General features: G+C 44.5%; 1 protein-coding gene across 5 annotated transcripts in view; it reads left to right on the top strand.

The window, feature by feature from the left end:
* Positions 1–22941, top strand: part of SH2D4A (SH2 domain containing 4A) — a 53258-nt gene that overhangs the window by 5633 nt on the left and 24684 nt on the right. For all 5 annotated transcript variants that reach the window (XM_079778612.1, XM_079778610.1, XM_079778613.1 and 2 more), the window contains exons 2-4: positions 295–675; positions 9702–9861; positions 11303–11474. In XM_079778612.1, the coding sequence (XP_079634738.1) occupies positions 495–675; positions 9702–9861; positions 11303–11474 (513 nt within the window). In that variant the 5' untranslated portion in view covers positions 295–494. The remainder of the gene's footprint in view (positions 1–294; positions 676–9701; positions 9862–11302; positions 11475–22941) is intronic.

Below are 22941 nucleotides of genomic sequence, written 5' to 3'. Positions count from 1 at the left end.
AGGTAATAATATGTTTGCTTGGTTGGGACAAGGCCAAACTTCTGTTAATTTTTTTGTTTCCCTGAGATTGACCCGTAAAAAGTTAGGGTTTGTTTTGTTTTTGATAAAGTATCTTTGGAAATTACGGGATAGAGGTTGCACAAACTGTTAACAAAGCGTGCCTCAGCCATTCTTTCCTCTGCCCCAGAAACAAAAAGCGATACTGTATTTCCTCTAAGCTTGATTCATAAGCCCGTCCTTGCCCAGCACCTACACATTTTCATACTGCCTGCTTCTGGCTGTTGCTCTTTGCAGGTTCATGAACGGCACTGTGGGCATAAGTTTGTTTGGTGCCAGGAACCAAGAGCCAGTGTGCTGAATTATCGTCCCAAGCCTTCGGGATTGCTGTGAGTCTCTGGGAAGGTCCCTCCAAGTGCCAGCCCAGGTGGAGGCACACCTGGAAGCCATTTTCAAGAACCTTTGCCACAGGTGTAAAAGACTCCAGGCCTGAGAAGATGCTGAAACAGATACTGTCGGAGATGTACATAGATCCTGATCTGCTGGCAGAGCTCAGCGAAGAACAGAAACAGATCCTGTTCTTCAAGATGAGAGAGGAACAGATCCGCCGATGGAAAGAAAGAGAAGCAGCGATGGAAAAAAAGGAGTCCCTGCCAGTGAAATCCAGACCAAAGAAAGGTAAGCTTAGCTACGTGTCGGCTGTGGACGTGTTAGGAGAATGGCTCCTGGCTTGTTTTAACATTTCACACCAGTTAGAAGCAAGCCAGGTTTGCGTTCCTGTTTGGTAGATGGACCCTAAATGTTATGGATATTCGAATAGTGCAATGTATCAACTTGAAGTCGATACTTGGGCGCGCGCGCACACACACACACACACACACACACACACATACATACACACATACACATACACATACACACACACATACATACACACATACACACACACACACACACACACACACACACACACAGCAACTACCCTGGAGTTGTGTGAGCAGATCGCTTGCCTGAAACCAGACAGACCTTCAGCTGAAGTAACAAGCCCCCAGGAGTGTGATGTGAGGGGTATTAAGGAAGTTTTCTGTCCCCCTATTGTCATCGATGCCTAGTGCTGTAGTTACCAGCATACCAAGTGCTTGCATCCGCATCTCTATGGCAATTGTGTTTGCATTTTTTAGACTTTAAGAGATTTTTCTTTGAGTTATCTTTTTTTCTTTTTTTAGGGAAAAATCCCTCTTAAAATACAAATACTGCTATAAGGAAAAAGGTCATAATACTTTTTAGTATTATAATTTTTTTTAGTGTGAGTTAACTTTTCAGATGTATTTCATCCTGACCCAAGGAATCCCTTGGTAGCCTGAGAGGGCCTTTGAGACCATGGTGGAGGAACACTTTGTACATCAAGACTTAAAATATAAACACATACAGTCCTAGACAAGCACACATTAACCCCGCCCCCAACCAGCCACTCTCCCTCCCCTCCAACTCCCCCTGTCAAATTCTGTTATGGATGAATAACTAAGTTGTTTTTAAAAAACACACAGTTTCAAGGTCACTTACACAGGCATTCAAGACCAGTCTTCCTCGGTTTTTTATTAAGCTTAGGGAAAATAAAATTTGATAAAACCATTCAGGGTTTCAAAGATTGAGAAAATGTGTCTTACTTGAACGCTAATATGTGCACAGACTCAAAAGGAAGTCACTTTAGTGACATTTGCCTTATACTGCTTTTTACTAATAACTTTTCCAAATTAAGCTTTATAATGATCCATATTAATAAAAGGGTAATATGCTAATTAGACCAGACGTCCTTCCAGACAAAGCCATAGTGGTGGGGCCGAGGCAGAGGCAGTTAGGGGCGATCAGGCCGGCAGGGAAGAGCAGTTAGGGGGATCAGGCCGGCAGGCAGGTAAGTGGTTAGGAGCCAGCGGTCCCGGATTGCGAGAATCGGGCCTAAACCAGCAATCAGACATCCTCCGAGGGGTCCCAAATTGGAGAGGGTGCAGGCCGGGCTAGGGACACCCCCACCCCATGCATGAATTTCTTGCACCGGGCCTCTAGTATAGAAATAAATTAGTATCTCATTGATTATTATTATTATCAATAACAACTATTTGTTAAATACTTATTTTATCAGACACTAGGCAAAGCCATTTACACACATATCTCACCTTCACAACACTTCTGCAAAGTCAGTATTAATATTCCTATTTTACAGATGAATGAACTAGAATCAGAGAACATATGCAAGGTCACACCTGCAGTAGGTGTCTGTTCTGTTGGATCTCACAGTGTTCTATACTGTCCAAAATAGACTTTTTCCCTCAATACGCAACTTGGTCCAGACTGAAGCATAAGCCTTTCATCTTCCTGAATTGGTTTATGCCTCTCTGTGCATTCTTTAGTCAGAGTTCCTCAGATATACCTGGGCCTCTCTGGGCACCATGGTCATTGTGGACATGACATATTGATGTGGTGGGTGACTTTGGGGACTAGTGAGAGAGGAAAGGTTCTGGCCCCTAGAGTCAGTGGCCCAGACTCTGTTAGACTTTGGGCTTCTGCTGTTTGATGAATTGATCTCCTTGTGGTGACTTAACACATTGCGGACCAGTGGTTTCATTGCTAGCTTTACCCAGTGGCCAGATAAGTTTCTATTGAACGAGTCCAAAAAACATTTTACATAAATGTTAAAGGCACGCTTTAAAATTAAATACCCATGGCATTTTGAAGTTATTTATTACATGTTCTTACAAGCTAATACCTTTTTAAAGTATGATACTTTGTAAAACACTGTGTAATGTGAAATGGAACTAAACAAAGCTGGCAAATTCTCGTGATCCGTCCACAATGTGTTAAGAAACAATTTCCATTTACTTGCTTACATTTTTCTTGTGCAGAGCTTTGAATCTGCCTCTCAGAAAACCTGTATGACTACGTTAGCTAAGTGATCATGAAAATATGTATTAATATATACGGTGAAAGTTCTATCAGAATTTCATGGGAGAAGTTTATTCCTCCCTTAAATTTAATACTCGGAAAAATATTTTGCATTACCTAGTTCCTCTTCTGATTACAGGAAAAGGGAGGTTTTGAGATTCTTTCCCTACTTCCCCTCAAAAAGACAACAGTTCCCTCTTTCCTACTGTTCTGCCTCCGAAGTCAAAGCCACAGAAGTCAGTATTATCAGGGCAGGTGGTTTCCAGAGGTGTGTTTGTGCTGCAAACCTACTAGCCCCCATCAGTTTGTCAGACGGCTCATTGTGGGCTTCTGCTCTTTTCAGACCTAAGCTCCCTGCCTCCCCTGCCTCCCCCTTGCTTCCCCGCTACCTTTCCCACCTCCATCTCCCCACCATCCTGCTTGCACCCAGCTGACTTGAGTATTGCTTTTTCTTAGCAGTTCTTAGCCAGGCTATGGCTTTGGAGACTGGCCTTTTCTCAGCTCTTTAAATGCATCTTTGAGCTTGTTTTGCTTTGTGAGTTTGTTACCCCAATGAATTTAATTTTAAAAATTTAAGTAAGTATATCTTATGCCCACCCCTGACTCCGTTACACCATTCCAGCTCATCACTCAGCCATGCTTACATTGTCACCTGGTCATTTTTATCTCTATATAGTTCACTGTGGTGAGTTTTGAAGGAGCATCACTAAAATGTTTGATATTGTGCATGCCAGATACCTGTCCACTTTTTAGTAATCTTCGGGCTAATGTAGGAGGGGCTGAAAAACAATTGGAAGTATGGATTTAATTCTTTCTAGATCAGAAATTCAATTCCAAAATGTGGTGAGACAATGTGATCCTAAGAGAGACAGAGAAGTATGGACCTCCTCTCCCTGCTGAGGTCTAGAGCTGTATGGTCCAATATGGCAACCACTAGCACATGAAATGAGACTAGTATAGATTGAGGTGTGCTAGAAGTGTCAATTACTGATTTCAAAGACTTGGTAAGAAGAAAATAATTAATAATTTTATAGTCATTCTATATTGACATCATATTTTGGATATCTTGGATAAAATAAAACATATTAAAATTCATTTCACCTGTTGTTTTGATTTTGTGATGGAATGAAGTTATAGATGTCATTCATTTGGACAGTGATACTCTAGACCAGTGGTCGCCAACCTTTCGGACCTCATGGACCACAAGTAGTCCACAGACCACTGGTTGGCGACAGCTGCTCTAGACCATAAAAGCAGCACCAGCCAGTGTTTATTGAACTGATGGTGTATCAGACCCTGAGCTCAGTGCTTAAATATATCATCCCATTAATAATCACCGCCAAACCAGAAGTTCAATTAATGTTCACACTTTTGAGGCTGAGGGACATTAACTAACTTCTCCAGGGCAACAACTAGTAAGTAGGTGAAAGAGCTGAAGAGGACCTGGAGTCTGACTCTCCCAAAGCTGGTGCTGTGAACAGATATGCTTCACGTTGAGCTTACCTGGAGCTTAATAACAGTCACTGTTGTTAGCAGGTGCCTTTCGGAAATGTATGCTTGCATTGAGGCCCTGCCATGGAGCCTTTCTTCTGTATGGTTTTTTCTTCTAGTACCACAAACAGAGGAGGCCTTTACTTAGTAGAGGACTGCCTAGCACTTGTTCCCTTGGGTCTCTCTAGCTGACGGAAACCTAGTGCAATAGGCTGGCATCTGGTCACTGCCTGTGTGCCCTTGAAATGGACTTGGAGTCCTGATACTTCATTTGATGGGTTTTCATTGTTATCAGGTGGGCAACTTCTTATATGCAGAGCCTTCCCTTTTTCATGAAACAATGATCGAGCCATTGGTTTGTGCCACTTGCAGTGTTTACTTCCCATTCTCTTTACTCACTGGGAGAAAAACTTACAACTAAGTGGAAGTGCTACATAAACTTCCCTCTCTCATGACCTCAGATTACAGAATGAATGTAATTTCAAGGTGAAGTTGGCAGAAACTCCAGAATGCCTCCATAGCACCATGTATATACATATGCTAATTTTATGTTATTTTAACTTAGAATAAAGAATTATTCATTTTTTATTTAAAATCATTATTTAATTACAATTAGCATTCAACATTATATTAGTCTCAGGTATACAACACAGTGGTTAGACATTTCTATAACTTAGAAAGTGATCCCCCCATAAGTCTAGTACCCACCTGGCACCATACATAGTTATTCCAATATTATTGATTATAGTCCCTATGTTGTACTTTACATCCCCATGACTGTTTTATAACTGCTAATTTGTATTTCTTCATTAAATACACACACACACACACACACACACACACACACACACACACACACACACACACATCCGTGCACTGGTGGGGTCCCTTGGCCTGGCCTGCGAGGATTGGGCTGAAACCGGCTCTCTGACATCCCCCGAGGGGTTCCAGATTGCAAGAGGGTGCAAGCCAGGCCAAGGGACCCCACCAGTGCACAATCGGGGCCGAGAAGGAACGCGGGAGGTTGGCCAGCCAGGGAGGGACCACGGGAGGGCTCCAGGGCATGTCTGGCCCATCTCACCCAGTCCTGATCTGCCAGACCACAGCAACAAGCTAACTTACCAGTCAGAGCGTCTACCCCTGGTAGTCAGTGCAGGTCATAGTGACTGGTCCACCAGTCGACTGTCTGCCCCCTGGTGGTCAGTGCACATCATAGTGAGAGGTTGAGCAGCCTTAGCATATCATTAGCATATTATACTTTGATTGGTTGAACAACCGACCAGTATACTGGACACTTATATATTAGGCTTTTATTATATAGGATTTTATTGACTTCAGAGAGGGAGAGAAAGAGATAAAAACATCAATGATGAGAATCATCGATCATCTGCCTCTTGCACTCCCCCTGCTGGGAACCCAGGCAAATGCCCTGGCCAGGAATAAAATTGTGACCTCCTGGTTCATAGGTCAATGCTCAACCACTGAGGCACTCTGGCTGGGCACAATGTCTTTTCTTAATGTCACTGTTTCTGCTATCCACCCACTGACCTCCCAATTACTAAGTCTCAAAATGCTGGCATCATCTTTGAGTCCTTCCTTGATTCAGCCGCCTGGATTTTACTGTCCTGTTTAACACTGTCCTTTCCCTCATCCAGGCTGCAGTTACCAATTACCTCCCTCCTGGTCTTTTCACCCCTCTGCTCTCCCCATTCTCTCCCCACTCAGTCACCAAACACACACCTCCTACTACCCTGATACACCTACATGCTGACATGCCCTAGTGCAGTGGTCGGCAAACTCATTAGTCAACAGAGCCAAATATCAACAGTACAACGATTGAAATTTCTTTTGAGAGCCAAATTTTTTAAACTTAAACTTCTTCTAACGCTACTTCTTCAAAATAGACTTGCCCAGGCCGTGGTATTTTGTGGAAGAGCCACACTCAAGGGGCCAAAGAGCCGCATGTGGCTCGCGAGCCGCAGTTTGCAGACCACGGCCCTAGTGGTTCCTAAGTCACTTCTCTGACCCTGGTACCACCTGGACAGACAGTCATGGACTCTATATTGGGCAGTTGGTCAAAAACATGGAGCTAATACTTTCTGAGCCTTTATCATGTGACAGGCCTGTGAGGTCAGATTTATTACCTCTCTCTTATCAAAGCAGGAACTCAGCTCAGAGCAATAAAGTGACATGTTGGTGGAAACACTGGGATTTTAATACCACTTATGCAGTACAGGGCCTAAGTTTAAATCCTTCACCCATGTGTCTAGGACCTGTGCCTTGGGGGCCTCTGCTCCCTGGCAAGGTCCTCACCCCATGGTCAGGTGACTTCTAAACCCTCTTCAGCTCTGGGTGAGACCCTGCTTCCCCATAGCCCCTCACTGATTCCCTTCTCCGAGCTTTGATCATGCTGTTCTTTGTGTTGGGCACCAAACCCTTTCCTGCTCTAAGTTCCCTATCCATCCACCAGAACTCAACACAAAGAACTTCTCTTCTTATTTCTTTTTCATCCTTTGACTTCTCACTGGACTTAAACATCTAAGGTGGTTCTATAAGGTGGCCCTTCAAACTGGTTAGTTCATCTTAAGCATTCCCATAGTCCCTTTAACACCACCCTTCCCAATTCAATGCCCGCTTCCTCCAACTAGAATGTAAGTTCCCTGAGAGCAGACAGTGGCTTGTCTTATTCATAAGTGTTGACACGCATCTACCTCAGTGCTTGGCACATAGTAGATACACAATAAAATTTATTAAAGAAGTAACCCAATGCCTCATTTTCTCTCATAGACTCTAGGTGACTTGCAGGAAATGGCCACATCGGTGTTATCCACACATCCCCGGTAGCATTGAGTTCTGCATCGTGCTCAGAGTTAGAAACTCTTAAGTTTTTGTGGAGTGAACTAAACAGAGGCCTTACTAATCTTCCCTCAAGTTGGTCAGACGCTGAGGGTGTCAGAGCCAACCCTCATTTTACTAGAATGACTCCCCGCCTCCCCTAAGGTTTCTTGGCACTGTGTGGAGCCACTTGAAGCCTCTCCCATCTCTTTGCTTTCAGGCCCCTTTAAGAGCTCCTGCAGGTGAGGAACAGTCAGAGCAGAGATGATCAGCCATGCCTCTCTGTCTAGAGCCCATTATTTTGGCAACTGGATAAATCTGACATTTTACATCTAATTCTCTTCCTTTTTGTCCCAAAACCATGATTTCTTTAATGTCACCATAGTCTCACCACCCGCCTCCTTTGAAAACTTCATGACTCTCCTTTGGTTCTCTAAGTTTCTAAGCACCCTTCTCTGTTCACAGGCAGCTCTGGGATTTCTCTCTCTCACCCTGCAGAGCAACGCCTTCTGCTCCTGCCTGCAGTTCATGGGACTCTTTGGAGACGGTTTTGGGGAAGCATGTGCCACGCTACTGAGCAGAACTGCTGGGATCCCTGCCCACCCCCCCTGCCCACCTGGCACTCTGCAGTCTCCTCTCATGGCATCTCCCTCCTGCTGTCAGAAATACTGTAGAGGATCACTTAGGTGAAGGTTAAGCGATGGACATAGTAAAACATAGTATGAGTTGCCCTGAGAGAGTGATAAAGGGAATTTCGTGAAGTATGACAACTTTCTCAAGTTAATGAGCCACTTGGCATTTCCCCAAACAGAGCCCCAGCTGGTCACGGCTTGGGCTTGTCCCCAGGAGGGCACATTCAGGATCGATCTTCCCTTCGCCCCTGGTGTCACCTCCCCTGACTCTCCCCTTGTGACACTGCGTGAGGTCAGCTTCCTTCGGAAGGAGGCATTTGACTCCTTTTGTAGTGAAGACTATGACTCAATCGCCCTGCCCCGTATCCTAGTTAGAACGTTATCAGCCTGCAGAAAGTCTCCACTGCATTGGGCAGAATGGGGTGCCCAACACAGAGAACAAATCTGACTTTGAGCAGCCTGCCCTTTTAATGTATCCTCAGGCAGCAGTAGGAAGTAGTCAACAATACAGTACATGGAGGCACTTTCATTGAAAACCTTCCTCTACTTACTGTAAGGAGGCAAGACAATCCCAGTGTGCATTTCTAACCTATAAGCATGGCTGCCTGTGTTCCAGGTGGGCACCCTTTTCACGTACCCAACACCACTGGCTGGCTTGAGATCCTCAGGGCCCAGGGATCTTGACCAGACCCAACTGTGGACCCGGAAGCCCTGGGTAGGCCTGCTCTGAGACCTACTGACTTAGGGACTGTGCCTCTTGGCCTCTCCCAGGCATCTCCACCTTCCCCAGGGTTCAGGGGCATGACCTTGGTGGCCACATGTCAGGAGTAGGGCACTAGAATGTAATCCACCCCTTGCGACCAGTTGTAAACAAGGGTTATTTAAGTAGCTTCACCAAGTATCACACTACCTACCAGTAGTATTATCTTCTCTCAGCTGGTGTGAATCTCTGAGCAGCCATATAAGGAAACAATAGGAGAGTGATGATAGCCGTTAACCTCTCTTGAACTCCTAGTATGTGGCAGGCACTAGGGGACAGGCCTATACACCTAGCCTGCCTACTCTTTCAGCAGTCCTGTGTGGTAGATATCACTATTCCCGTGCTGCAGAGGAGGAAACGGCGACTTAGAAAGATTACTAAGTAATTTGTCCAAGTCACACAGCTAGTAAGCGGCAGGGCTAGGATTTCAACTAAAGCCAGTCTAACTCTCAAAAGCATGTTTTTGCCCAGCAGTGCAGCCTATAAAGATAGTGGCAACACCAAATCCTGGGTGGGCTGTTAATTCTGGGGCACAGGGAGATGCTTAGACTTTAGGGGTTCTGGTATCTGATGTTAGCTCCGTTACCCTAAAGGTTGCTGCACACAATGCATGCTTTCATGCCATCTCGCCTCCTTCGTTTATAAAGTGGGCACGTTCAAAAACCATATTCATTGTCCTGGCTGGTGTGGCTCAGTTGGTTGGAGCATTGTCCCATACACCAAAAGGTGGTGGGTTCAAGTCCCGGTCAGGGAGATCCCCTGAAACTGATTGATGCGTCTTTCTCACGTCGATGTTTTTTTTCTCTCTCCATTATTCTCTCTAAAAATCAATAAAAAATTTTAAAAAATATATTCAAAACAAACATCACTGCAGCTGCCATGTCCATTGTTCTCTAGAAAGTCTGCTTGTTCTTGGGCAGGTTGGAAGTGCTTCGCCTCTTCTAATATCCCCCCTCCCCCTGAAGACCCTAAATACTTTAATGATGGAAAACATGGTAACCCCTGACTAGAGATACTGTTCAATCCAAATTTTGTTTTGCTTGCAGAGAACAGCAAATCTGTTCATTGGAAACTGGGAGCCGATAAGGAAGTCTGGGTGTGGGTGATGGGCGAACACCATCTAGACAAACCCTACAATGTGCCCTGTAATGAAGTCGCTGCTGAGAGCACCCAGCCCAAAGCACAGCAGGAAGCAGAAGAGCTCAGGTATGCAATCTGCAAACCCATGAAAGCCTCGTGCTCACAGGATTGGGTGGGAGAGTGGGGTGGGATTTCAAGGGTCACAAAAGAGACTTAGATCCCTCTGGAAAGTCTCTTTAGACTCCTGGTGATTCCTGTCCTTCCCATCATTGAACTAGCTGTTTCCTTTTCCCACTGGTCATTCGTTTTGATGTGGATGTGGCTTTTCCAGTGACCACTGCTTTCCCTGGAATCATGCTAGAGCAACGCAGGCCGATACAGCTGGACATCAGGAATATAAGTGACCATTCAAGCTTCCGGCCCTCAAAGAAGATTGCCTAGCTGTGGGCAGAGGATAAGCAGGCCCATTAGGTGCTCCCCCTGTGCTGGGCACTGGGAATTCACAGGTGAACAAGGAGCTTCAGTCTGGCAGGAGAATCAGGCAGCTCCCTGCAGCCAATACTGACTGGGATGTGTGCTACAATTAAGTTCTAAACAGAGCATTGACGGAGCCTGTGGTTCTCTGGGCAATGTTGAGTTCTGAGTATTTGGGGAACACATGGGCCTATAGTCGGAGATGGGGGCCGTGCTCTAACGTGCCTTGAAGGCCAGGTTTAGGAGTTCGGACCGCATTCGGTGGACAGGAAAGAGGTTTTTGAATAAGGAAGTGACAGGATCAACTGAGAGGTGACTAGGGTGGGAGCAGTGAGTAGGGGATGGATCCCCTCTGTGTTGTGATCAGGGTGGCCCTGTTCTCCCTAGAGTGTTGACAGTCCTATCTGAGCTGGTGAAATAGAAACACACACATGGACTTCAGTTCAGATCCCCAGGGCTGGTGATGCTGCCTTCCACCTTCTGTACCTTAGAACTACACATACAGAGCTAAAGGAATTACCCTCTGCTGATCACAGGAGGTATGCCCTGGCAGTTTAACATCTGAACCAGCAGATGGGCAGACCTGGGTTCAAATCCTGACTATCGGCTATGTGGCCTTGGGTAAATTATATCGTTATTTTGAGCCTCTTATAAAAAGCAAAGGTGCCCAGTTGGCTAGGCTCAGTGGTTGAACCAGGAGGTCATGGTTCGATGCCCAGTCAGGGTACATGCCTGGGTGTGGACTTGATCCCCTGTAGGGGGCGTGCAGGAGGCAGCCAGTTGATGATTCTCTGCCACCACTGATGTTTCTATCTCTCGCCCTCTCCTTTCCTCTCTGAAATCAATAAAAAAAATATATATATATATATAGTTGTTTTTTAAAAGCAAAGGTAATGGTGCCTTCGTCACAGGATTGTTCTGAGGATTAAGTTAATCTCTTTAAAATACCAAGCCAAGAGCTCAGCAGATTATAAGCACGCAGTCAATGGTATCTGTTACTGGTTTTCACATCATCTGAATGTGGGCATCTGCTTTGGAAAAGTTGTCCGTGTTCAAGAATGTCTTTGATAATTCCACATTTGTTTCTCTTCAGCAAAGCTCAGTCCAAAGATTTCACCAATAGCTTGACCACAAAATCACACTACTGTGATCTGCAAACACCAGGTACCTGGGAGTCTCCGAACATCTGTAAGAAAGAGGCAGGACAGGAGGAATCGGACCCAGGCTGGAGACCAGCACCGACCCTTAAAGAAGAGAAAACCCCAGTGAGTCTTTCCTATCTGTAAACGTGCAGAATTTCATCCCTGGGGAGACAAAGGTATTGGGACCACTGAGACAAATGAGCTGGGCAACACATTCTTAAACTGGCTTTTTTTGAGGCGGGGAGAGGGGAGCCCTCTTAACTTGAAGGCCTTACTGTTCATTTCAGTTAGGGGATTTGGTTCACCTGTAAAGCACCTCTTCTTCTTGGGACTGAAGGTGTGAAAAGAAAGAAGTCTAGGAATAAAATGTTGCATGTTAAGCTACTTTCAGGGTTTAATTTCCCCCGTTTTATGTCTTCTAATCAGGGGTCTGCAGCTTTTGCTGGGAAGGCCCAGATAGTAAACACCGAGGGTGTGGGCCCTAGGGTCTTTGTCTCAGCTGAATGGGCATGGCGATTCCAGAAAAACCTTATCTACCAGGCAGGCAGAGGGCCGGGGTCAGTCTGCAGTTTGCTGGCCCCTGTCCCATAACACCGGCCCACTTGTGATCTACGTTTCGTTCTCTTGAGTCTCCCCTTTTTGTTGGGGACAAATATCAGTGCCTCTGGTTTCGTAGGTTCTGCCCGTGATTGTGGGGACAGCTGTTTCCTCAACACAACAGGATTTTATACTCAGAACTGGTAGGGGTTCTCTTCTGCTTCAGGTGTTTAAGAAGCACAAACATAATTTGCTGCTTGGAGGACCGTGTGGAAGAACAATGATACTATATTATCAAGTCCCTCCTGCTGCTAGGAATTCCATTACATTGAGAATTAGCGGGGGATTTGCACGTTGACTTCTGCTCGGGTCCTCAGCTCCACGACACACGGGTTGCGTATCTCAACCTCTCTGAGGCCGTGGGAAGGGGTTCAGTTATCTGTCTTGCCTACTTCACAGGCTTATCCCATGGCCAGCACACTGCTGAGTGTCTCCTTTAATTCTCAGCACAGTTATGAGCTAGGGGGATCTGTGTTTGTCCTTTTTACAGGTGAGGAAGCTGTGGTTAGGAGTGCGTATGTCATCTGCCCAAGGTCTTCTTCAGTGGTCGGCAAACTCATTAGTCAACAGAGCCAAATATCAACAGTACAACGATTGAAATTTCTTTTGAGAGCCAGATTTTTTAAACTTAAACTATATAGGTAGGTACATTTTTATTAACTTAATTAGGGTACTCCTAAGCTGGCCTTTGCTAAAAACTCAAGGGGCCAAAGAGCCGCATGTGGCTCGTGAGCCGCAGTTTGCCAACCACTGTTCTAGTTGATAAAAGACTGAACCAGGATTCAAAACTAGGTCTTTAAGAGCCCTACCTAGGTCACTCCGTAACTATTGCACTCAGTCGCCTTATTCAGGGGTCCTCAAACTTTTTAAACAGGGGGCCAGTTCACTGTCCCTCAGACCATTGGAGGGCCGGACTATAGTTTAAAAAAAAACTATGAACAAATTCCTATGCACACTGCACATATCTTATTTTGAAGTAAAAAAACAAAATGGCAAAAACACCCGCATGTGGCCCGCGGGCCGTAGTTTGAGGACGCCTGGTTAATCTGAGGAATGTGAAGAAGCTTTACAAAGGACTGTCCATATGAGGCCCCAAATATTTAGGGCCAGAGAATTCTAAAATGTGGCTCACGCCCCAGGGTCAGGCCTGGGTCCTTTCAGTGAGGCACCCAGGTTTTCCTAGGCCTGCTTTGCTCTCAACACCTTTCATACCGAAAGGCCTCCAGCAGCCAGCCCCCTTTCCAACTCCCCTAAAGTGAAGAACAACAGCGACGACAAAACACCTCCTTCCGGAGCATTAAGTATGCACGCTTCTCCTTGAATTACAATACTTTCCTGGAAAACAAATTTCACTAGGAAGACAAAAGATTAAAATACAAATTAGACATCATGGTTGCTCTTCTTTCCCCATGTCATCAGTATCAGAGGGAGAGTGGCACTCTTCCATTGCTTAGATGTTTGCCAAACTCTCCTATGGACAGAGATTGGGGCAGGGGACGAGGAAATCTGTAGGTACAGGCCTATGGAAAAAGCGGGTAGAAGTTTTTTCTGTTCCTGCTTTTCATCTTTCCTTGCGTCAGAGAAAATGCTTCAAGGTCTTAGAAAAAAAAATATATAGACAGTGAGAAGGCCCAAGATGGACTGATTTACTCACTCATTTAAAAAGTGCCCATTATGTGGGAGGCATTGAGATGACCACTTAGGAGTGAAAGCAGGGTCCCTGCTGCCGTGACCTCTGTGGTGGAGGAAGCAGGGGGAGAATGCAGGCAGCACATCATTTCAGATGGTACCTACTCCAGGGAAAGGACATGTTTCCATGCGCCCCGTTACGCTAGAACGGGAGCAGTGCAGGGATTGCAGGGCAGCTTTGCAGGGGACAAGCAGCTGGAGATGGCGAGACAGGATGACTGCGGCCGGCGGGTCCAGCGAAGGGACAGTGTGGCAGGGTCTGTGCAGCTGGGGGAGCAGGGGGCTTTGACTGGAGTGTAGATGGGAAGGAGGAGAGGTTATTATGATTGAGTGAGGGGGTGGGGTGGGCAAGGCCAGGCAGGATAGGGTGTTGGGGACAACTTAAGTGTTTTGACCCTTTTTTAAATCAAGAACAATTGGAAATTGTCAGTGATTGTGGAGCGAGGGCTTGACCTGATCAGATTTCTATTTTGAAAGGGATTTAGCTGTCACTCAGCCAGGTTCTGAGATGTGTAGGTTGGGAAGCAGATGCCACTCGAAGGCAAAGACGAGTCTGATGAGGAGTTGATAGGAGCCAGAGAAGATGACGGCTGGGCGATGCATTGTGTGAGCAGACACAGTGGGAGGGAGCTGGGGTAATTAAAGGAGACACTCCGGGAGGGAGCTGGGGTAAGAACTCGGCACTCAAGGCTGAGTGGATTTCCTTAGGGACCCCAGTGTGGACAGCCCTCCAAATGCAGCCAGTGCCTTCCCCCACCCCCTCCTGCAAGAGAATTTGGGAGAGAACAGAACAGTTCTGAGTGTGGCTGGGAGAATGGCAGAGAATGCTGATTCAGAGATAAGCTCCTTTTTGTTTCTCTGTTATATGAAATTTGTAGGCTGGGAACTCATTCATCGGTTGCCGGACTATCCTTGCCCTAAAGGGGGACCTTGAATAAAACTGTATCTGCTCACTTGTAGATTTTATTTCCAGAGAATTACTCACTATTTTTACAGAAATGGCCTTCAGAGTGGACCACAGTGAAAAACAGGAGATTAAAAAAAATAGAACACAAACATCCAGGATGCAAAGCATTAAAAATATAATAAGACCTTGAAGTTAGCAGATTAAAAATCCTTGAGAAAGATTCTTCCCCTTCATATTCTCTTTAAACAAATGGAGTTGGAAGTGAAACCTTCTCACCCCTACCGTGAGCACACAGACACACACATTGCACAGGCAACACACAGGCAAAACACACACACACACACACAAACACACTGCCACAAGGCTCTTATACCAGCTTTTAAGTCTGTCATTTCATTATAACAACTGATAATAAAATCTCGCCACTAAAATGTACATTTTGCTTGTAAACTTGACATTGAGATCATAGTGGTTTTCAAATATACTTTTAAGTGTTATTTTAATTCATAGGATTCTGTTCCCATTAGTAGGTAGCAGTGAAGGAGAAACCCATCAAATGATTTTCGGACATACCAGTAACGAGACACTTCCACTTAGCTTTCCCTTTGAGACCACAGTTTTCCTTGCTGTCTACTCAGAAACCGACAGTTCCCTAAAAGCAGATTTTGGTTTTCTGCTTTCATAAAGGAGAGACTCAGAAACCAGATACTAAGATCAGACCACTTCTCTGAAAGAAAAGAAAAGAATATGCTGAATTGTCTGTTTGGACCCTTATTCATCTCCAGGTGCTCTTGGGTAGCAACCAAAGTTTGGGGGTTGATGTGACTTAGACTGTCTGTAAAGGATGAAAAGCAGTATAAGAGCCCAGACCCTTAGGTGATTTACTTAGGAGTATAGCCCTAGCCGGTTTGGCTCAGTAGATAGAGCATCAGCCTTCGGACTGAAGGGTCCCAGGTTTGATTCTGGTCAAGGGCACATGCCCAGGTTGTGGGCTCAATCCCCAGTAAGGGGGCATGCAGGAAGCAGCCGATCAATGATTCTCTCTCATCATTGATGTTTCTATCTCTCTCTCCCTCTTCCTTCCTCTCTGAAATCAATAAAAATATATATTTTTAAAAAGAAGTATGAAACCCTGGTGAGTAGGCGAGGTGGAGAAGCCTGCACCACCCCAGGTAGATGCCCTTGCCTGGCATGGAGGAACCACCTTGGGGTAGCCTGGCTCTCATCTGTAGAAAGCCATACTGCCAACCCCTGAAAGGGAGTTAGGCTCCCACTTAAGAGTCAGGAAGCCCACGGTAAGCAGGATGAGAAATGTGTTCCTGAAATGCAAACTAGAATTTTGAGTTGAATATGAGAAAAAAAGGAATAATCCCAAACCAGTAACTGTTTCCCATTTGTATATTCCCTTCTAGTATAGATGCAAGAAGCATGCCAATATTATTTTTGTGAGAGAGAAAGTATTGCCTATACCAGGTAAGAGAGATGAGGAATTCATTGTGCTCATTTTGTTAATTCAAGAGGACAGCCATAATCAGAGAGTAACACAATTACCATGTAGTTCTGTGTAACTGTAATATAATTCTGTGGTAGTTTGTAAGATAAAGTTTTACACAAGATATATTTTTAAATCCTGGGCCTTCAAAGCCATTTAAACTGTTGTGTTTTTATAAACAGGATGCTGCATGAAAAGCTTGACATAAATTACAGAAGAGGAAAACATTTCTAGTCTTGAGAGTAGTACATTATGAAGTTGATGACACACTTCATTTTGTTGATATTTTTAATATTCACTTATCCAGCTCACTAGAGGTAGTGTTCCAGGAAAAACAGATGGAATCCTGAGTTAGGAGACATGGGGTCCTGTTGGCCACTAGGAGTCAGTCATTCGATCTCTAAAAAAATGGAGGTTACGGTGGCTACATATCACTGGTTTGAATGTAAGAATGAAATGAAATAATATACATAAAATTGTTATGTAAAGTATTATGTCTGATATAAATATTTTTCTATCATTATTTATAGTAAGGTTCCTATTTTCCATTGTGTCAAAACTTCCAAAATCTATCATGTGTTTAAGACTCCTTGTCTATTCTCTTAACAGTCCTTTATTTATACTGATACTTTATATCGAATAATTACTTTCTTTCCCTTGCTCTTCTTTTTCATAGATCATACATCAGGGATCTCCCTGGCGAGAATGTAAGAGCAGCCTTTGAAACTCTCCTCTATCTGAAATGCTTTGCCTGAACAGCCCTTATCAGCTCTGCATTATTGCATTTTCTGGGGATGTACTGCCCAGTTCTGCAGTTGGCACATTGCTTTGAGGGGCTGTAGGGGGAAGGGGTGATGAAAGTAGATGGATGTTCATTTAGTGTGGCCATTCTGCGCTTTAATCTGCTCAAAATAAGCTCAAATAGTGTATTATTTAAAGGTGTGCCATCAGAGTACACATCGTATTAGAGTCTGCTGTACTTTTAAGTCAGGCGATCCAGTAGTCTCTGTGCAGAGATTTTGCTAGAGAAACAGGGAAAAGACTCCCTAGGGTCTCTGTTGTCCTAACTCGTGTTTCAGTAAAAGCATCCCACAGGGACTATGTGCTATATTTTCAGCAGTAGAACTGATTGTCCCGTTTTTCATCTTGTTAGTCTATTTGGCCTTAGGAAAATACCTCCACTCTTTCTCTATTATTATTCTTTGCAACTTTATCAAAGCACAGTCCCATTATTCTGACTCTCCCATTATTTTATAAAGAAAAAAGCCAACTCCTGGTATGTTCAAAAGCTAAATATTATAGTCATCACTGGGAATTTCCTCTTTCATTTACAATGGCGGGAAATAGAATGATCTGATTGGTCCAGTGACCTAGTTAGCAAAATGGGTGAGTTAGAAGCCATCAATTTTCAGATAAATTTGAATTCAGTCCTTCTTGATTAGTATTAAAACTAGACTGGGATTTCTTTTAGTGCTTGAGAAAGTGTTTCACGAATCTATAATGTGTTCATCCATTCAACAAATACTTACTGAGGCTTTACTAACTGCCAGTCCCTGCTGTGTTTGCTGAGACTTGAGACGTCAGTGAATTAAGCCAACAAGGTCTTTGCCCGGGAGGTTATTATTCTGCCCATCAGCCTATTAAGGAACACCATGGATTTAAGAGGTTTTTAAGGACAGAGTGAGTAAATACTTAACCTAGTAGTTTGTTGGCAAAAGTAAACTCTTGATTTTACTTTTTCATCTTCACAGTAAAAACTGAGTGTTAATAATGTTCTATTTATGGGAACTTTCTGCTTTACTTGGGGTTAAAGGTGCTTGGCATTGGTTTGATTGAATAGCTCTGCTTTTAAATAGAGTAAACATTAACTTAGTGACCAGACTGAACTATTTTTCAAGCCAGTTTTAAAAGTGTAATTAGAATAAATCCTCATACTACACAGAGTTTCTATGGGGAATATAATTTATAGCCATTTAATATTGATGTTGCCAGATATCAATGTTGCTAGCAGCATCTTTTGATAAACCAACTGTTTATGTCAATTCGATTTGCCATACTTCTAAGTTTAAGGTAATTTTATATATATGTATATATCCATCCTTTGGCCAATATGGATGGGCTCTACTCCCAGATTTAGTTGGGTCTGCACTGATTAGAGGGGCCATATTCTGACTCGGTGTCTGGAGGATACCCACTAGCCCCTGATGCCATTGGCTTTCAAGTTTTCTCTTTATTTTTTGGAGTTTTTGCATAAATATAATATGGAAAATTTTAATTTATTATTAAATTAATTGGTTAATAACATTACATAAATTTCAGGTGTACAACCTTATCATATGACATCTGTGTGTGCTCTACTGTGTGCTCACCATCCTAAGTTTAATCTCCTTCCATCACCATGTATTTGATCCCCTTCCCCCTCTTCATCCTCTGTCTTCCCCTCTGGTAACCACCATCCTGTTTTCTGTATCTATGAGTTTGTTTTTTGTTTGTTGTTTTGTTTTATATCCCACATGTGAATGAAATCATACATTTCCTGTCCTTTTCCATCTGACTTATTTCACTTAGCGTAATTCTCAAGACCCATCCATGTTGTCACAGATGGTAATATTTCATTTTTTATGGCTGAGTAGTATTCTACTATACATATAAAAGTGTTTACCACATCTTCTTTATCCAGTCATCCATCGAAGGACACTTAGGTTACTTCCATGTCTTGACTATTGTGAATAATGCCCATGTTCATTGCAGCAATATAGTTTTTATCTTTAAATAAAGCAAATATGAAGCAGATAAGGTTGCTTTAACTCTGCCCATAGAGTTTCAGCAGTTGCAGAAGTCTCTGTAATGTGGCAGATGGGAGGTGACTGCAGTGGCCTGCACGCATGAAGGCAGACATATGTTCTCTGGGACACCCTGCCGAAGGAGCAAGCTGTAGACATGGAGAGGACATGGGGCTCCGTCTCTGCTTTTCTACTTATTATTATGTCACTTTGCCTTTTTGATAGAGGGAAATACCAGTTTGACACCCTTATGGGGTTGATATGAAGGTCCGATGACGTACTGGACTTGGAAGTGCTTTGTAAGCAAACATTATACAGGTAGATGGGTGGTTTGCCTCCCTTCCTTGTGTTCTAAGTAGGAACAACTGAAGAGCACATTCCCTGGAAGACAGCATCCTGTGGGAGCTTCAGAGGTGGCATGGCACCTTCTCCAAGAAGCCTCTTCGTCCCTCCTCTGGGAATGCGCAGAGAGGCAGCGGTTCTCCTGAGGTTGTCTCCCTTCGGTATTGGTGTCATAAATGACCACTTGTGAGCCACTAATCTGGCTGTTTGTTTTTTTTAAAATATATTTTATTGATTTTTTACAGAGAGGAAGGGAGAGGGATAGAGAGTTAGAAACATCAATGATAGAGAAACATTGATCAGCTGCCTCCTGCACACCTCCTACTGGGGATGTGCCCACAACCAAGGTACATGCCCTTGACCGGAATCGAACCTGGGACCCTTCAGTCCACAGGCCGACGCTCTATCCACTGAGCCAAACCGGTTAGGGCTAATCAGGCTGTTTTTTAATACAGGAAACCTCTTTTCTATTACATGATTTTCAGCCTATTTCATTGTACTTGGTGTATTGCAGGGATTTGTAGCACATGTAAGTGTACCGGAATGAACCTGCTCTACACAAGTCCTGATTAAGTGCTTCATATTATTTGAACACTTGAAAATAATGGCAAATCTTCTTTCACCTTGAAAAATTAGTATTTTTATAAATGGGGTTCTTAGCATGTGTGAATGGTTTCAGAATTTACAATATGTTTTAGACATATGGATGCCCTTGAATAGAAATATCGATCTCTGGTCTGGTTGTTAAGCGAATCCATTATTTAGGCTAAAACTCTTCTGCCCAAGAACCAGCTTTGGTAACTAAAACCAAAACCTAAAACTTCAAAGAAAGGATGCCAACTCTGACTGCCACCAGCAGATGGTGCTGACGGTCACTGTGGTCCCTTTAGTCCCTGGCACCACAGCACCACTTCCTTTCCATTGTCTGGTTCATGTGTCTGTGCTTACTTTTGAGTTATTTTAAGAATATTAATAGCCCATCATACCTGGTAGGTGTAAAAGCAATGAGTATATTGAAAGTGCTAGTAAGAAAAGGAATATGAAACGAAAGAAAAAAAAAGATAATAAGGATAAAGCAAGTAGTAAGAAAACACTGTTGAAGGGATAATTCCAAGGGACAAAGAATAGCCCATACAATAGGTTTAAAGTGTTGTGCCCATGCAGCTGGCTGTAACTGCCAAGTGATGGGGGAAGAACTGAAATAGACAACACTTTGGAATATATGGGTTAGAAGAGCAGTGCCAGAGGCCTGTTAGCCTGATGCTAATTCAGGAAACAACTCTCAGTTTGCTCAGCAATGGAAAGGCTGAGCATGGTGGAGGTGCTGCTGACCAAACCTTGGTCCAAAGTTCTACTAGTTGACAGGCCCAAATCCTTCTGAGCCAAACGATGGAGAGGCACTGAGTGCAGCTAGTGTGGTCAGAGCAGTATTACAGTCCTTGAGGAAGGTTTTCAACATAAAAGAAACTGATCCTTTTTGCAAAATGGCAATGTCCCGTAAGTCCCATGTCATTGAGGAAAAGGAGGGTGAGCCTGTTTTTAAAGCTCACATTCCTTATAATGGAGACGTATTCAGGGACTGCAAGAATGAGCCCTCCAAAGCTATCCTGGACTTTTGAACGGACGGACTTACACAAAACCTGACAGAACAGTTCTAACCTGTTCACAAATAGAGGAACTGGATAGTGTACTCTTCTGTTTTTGCTACAGAGCAGCTATGTATTTTTTATAATATTAAAATAGGAAAAAGTGAAACAGTATGTAAGTAGCCATTGTGAAACCTATAGGATTCATTACTTTGCCAAGTAATAAGCATAAGAAATCTCTAACCTGCAACTTATTTTCCTATCATAGTGTAAAAATGTTGACATAGTGGAAAAAGTATAAACTCTGGCACCAGCCAGCTGTGTGAGCTTCATAAGCTACTCAACTCCTCTGAGATTCACTTTCTTCATCTGAAGATTAGGCATGATGCTGCACATCCATCAGAGATGTTGCCAGAAGTAAAAATACTACTATGTCACTAACACAGTGCCTGGTCATAGCAGGCCTCCAGTGACCAGTAGCCACTAGAGGAATTAGCATCAATAGCACTGCCCATGATTCATAAAATCTCTCAGCAGAGAGCTTGACAAGTGTGCCACCTGCAATTGTACCAGCTTTATCAGCTAATACAGACTAAACTTGTGCAACAAATTGACCAGAAAGGCAATGATTAAAACACAATAGAAGTGACTCTTTCTCCCTTAAAACATCCAGGATGGGGTTCTGGTTCAGAAGGGCTCATTCCCTCAGGGACTCAGGCTTTTGGTGGCTCTGCTGTTGTTAGTACCAGTATGGCTGCCACCTCGATTCCAGCCCAAAGGAAGGGGGAGGGGCCTGGATGCATGTGTGAAGGAGGTTCTAGGACCGGAATAGAAGTGGAAAATAGCAGTTACCACCTTCATTGTATTGGAGATTCCTTACTCACATGGGCGCACCAGACTGGCTGCCTGTGCTGAGCACACATGCCAGCTACTGCGAAAAAAGGGGCGAAATGGGGGGAGCTGTACAGGTGTTTACATAGCATAGTAAGTACCTAACGCACCCTCTGTGCTCCAGGCTGCTTCTTGGTACCAACCTTTTGCTAAAAATATGCAATTTCTGATCTATCCCGAAATTCAGCAATGAGTCCTCAAGGCACAACGTCATGGTAATATGGGGTGTGGGTGGCTATATTGGGCTATACAGTCCCATCTTGGACTTGGCCCAGACTTTGCACTCAAGCCAGGGACTGGGTGACAGGGGCCTGTGTACCTGACCTGGTTTTAAGAGGCACTTGGTGTGATATACCAGCTTAGTCACAATGCCAGAGAGGCTGGCACGTGGCTGGCAGGAATAACATCAGGGAATCCAGACAGTGGATCTGGGAACCCTACTAGCAGGAGTTGCCTCTTGGGAAATCCATCTAGATTAGCAGAAACCCAGATACTGGGCCGGGTAACAGGGTCAGGGGAAAGGGAGGGGAGGAATGTGATCAGGCAGGGAAAGTGGGCAGGGTGCCCAGGCACCACACTGGTATTCCAAGCATGCCTCCAGTCTTAGATAGGGAGCAAGGCATATACAGTTAAATGGCAGAGACTAAGCATTTCCCTGGTCTGACCTAAAGCAGGGCATGGGTAGGGCAGCGATTAAGAGAGGAAGAGGAGAGTTTAGATTAAAACGTAATATTAAGCCAGGCCAGCGTGGCTCAGTGGCTGAGCATCAACCTATGAACCAGGAGGTCACAGTTCGATTCCCAGTCAGGGCATGGGTCGTGGGCTCAATCCCCAATGTGGGGCGTGCAGGAGGCAGCCGATCAATGATTCTTATCATTGATGTTTCTATCTCTCTCTTCCTCTCTGAAATCAATAATATATATATACTAGAAGCCCGGTGCACGAAATTCGTGCACGGCGGGGGGTTGTCCCTCAACCCAGCCTGTACCCTCTCCAATCTGGGACTCCTGGAGGGCAGTCGGACATCCCTCTCACAATCCAGGACTGCTGGCTCCCAACTGCTTGCCTGCCTGCCTTCCTGATTGCCCCTAACCGCTTCTGCCTGCCAGCCTGATCACCCCCTAACCACTCCGCTGCCAGCCTGGTTGATGCTTAACTGCTCCCCTGCCAGCCTGTTTGCCCCCAACTTCCCTCCTCTGCCAGCCTGGTCACCCCTAACTGCCCTCTCCTGCAGGGTTGATCACCTCCAACTGCCCTCCTCTGCCGGCCTGGTCACCCCTAACTGCCCTCTCCTGCAGGGTTG

Source organism: Cnephaeus nilssonii (assembly GCF_951640355.1).
Source record: "Cnephaeus nilssonii genome assembly, chromosome: 8".
In the NCBI taxonomy this organism is placed as follows: domain Eukaryota; kingdom Metazoa; phylum Chordata; class Mammalia; order Chiroptera; family Vespertilionidae; genus Cnephaeus; species Cnephaeus nilssonii.
The sequence above is the reverse complement of the archived record's forward strand: the minus strand, read 5'-3'. Positions and strand labels throughout refer to the sequence as shown.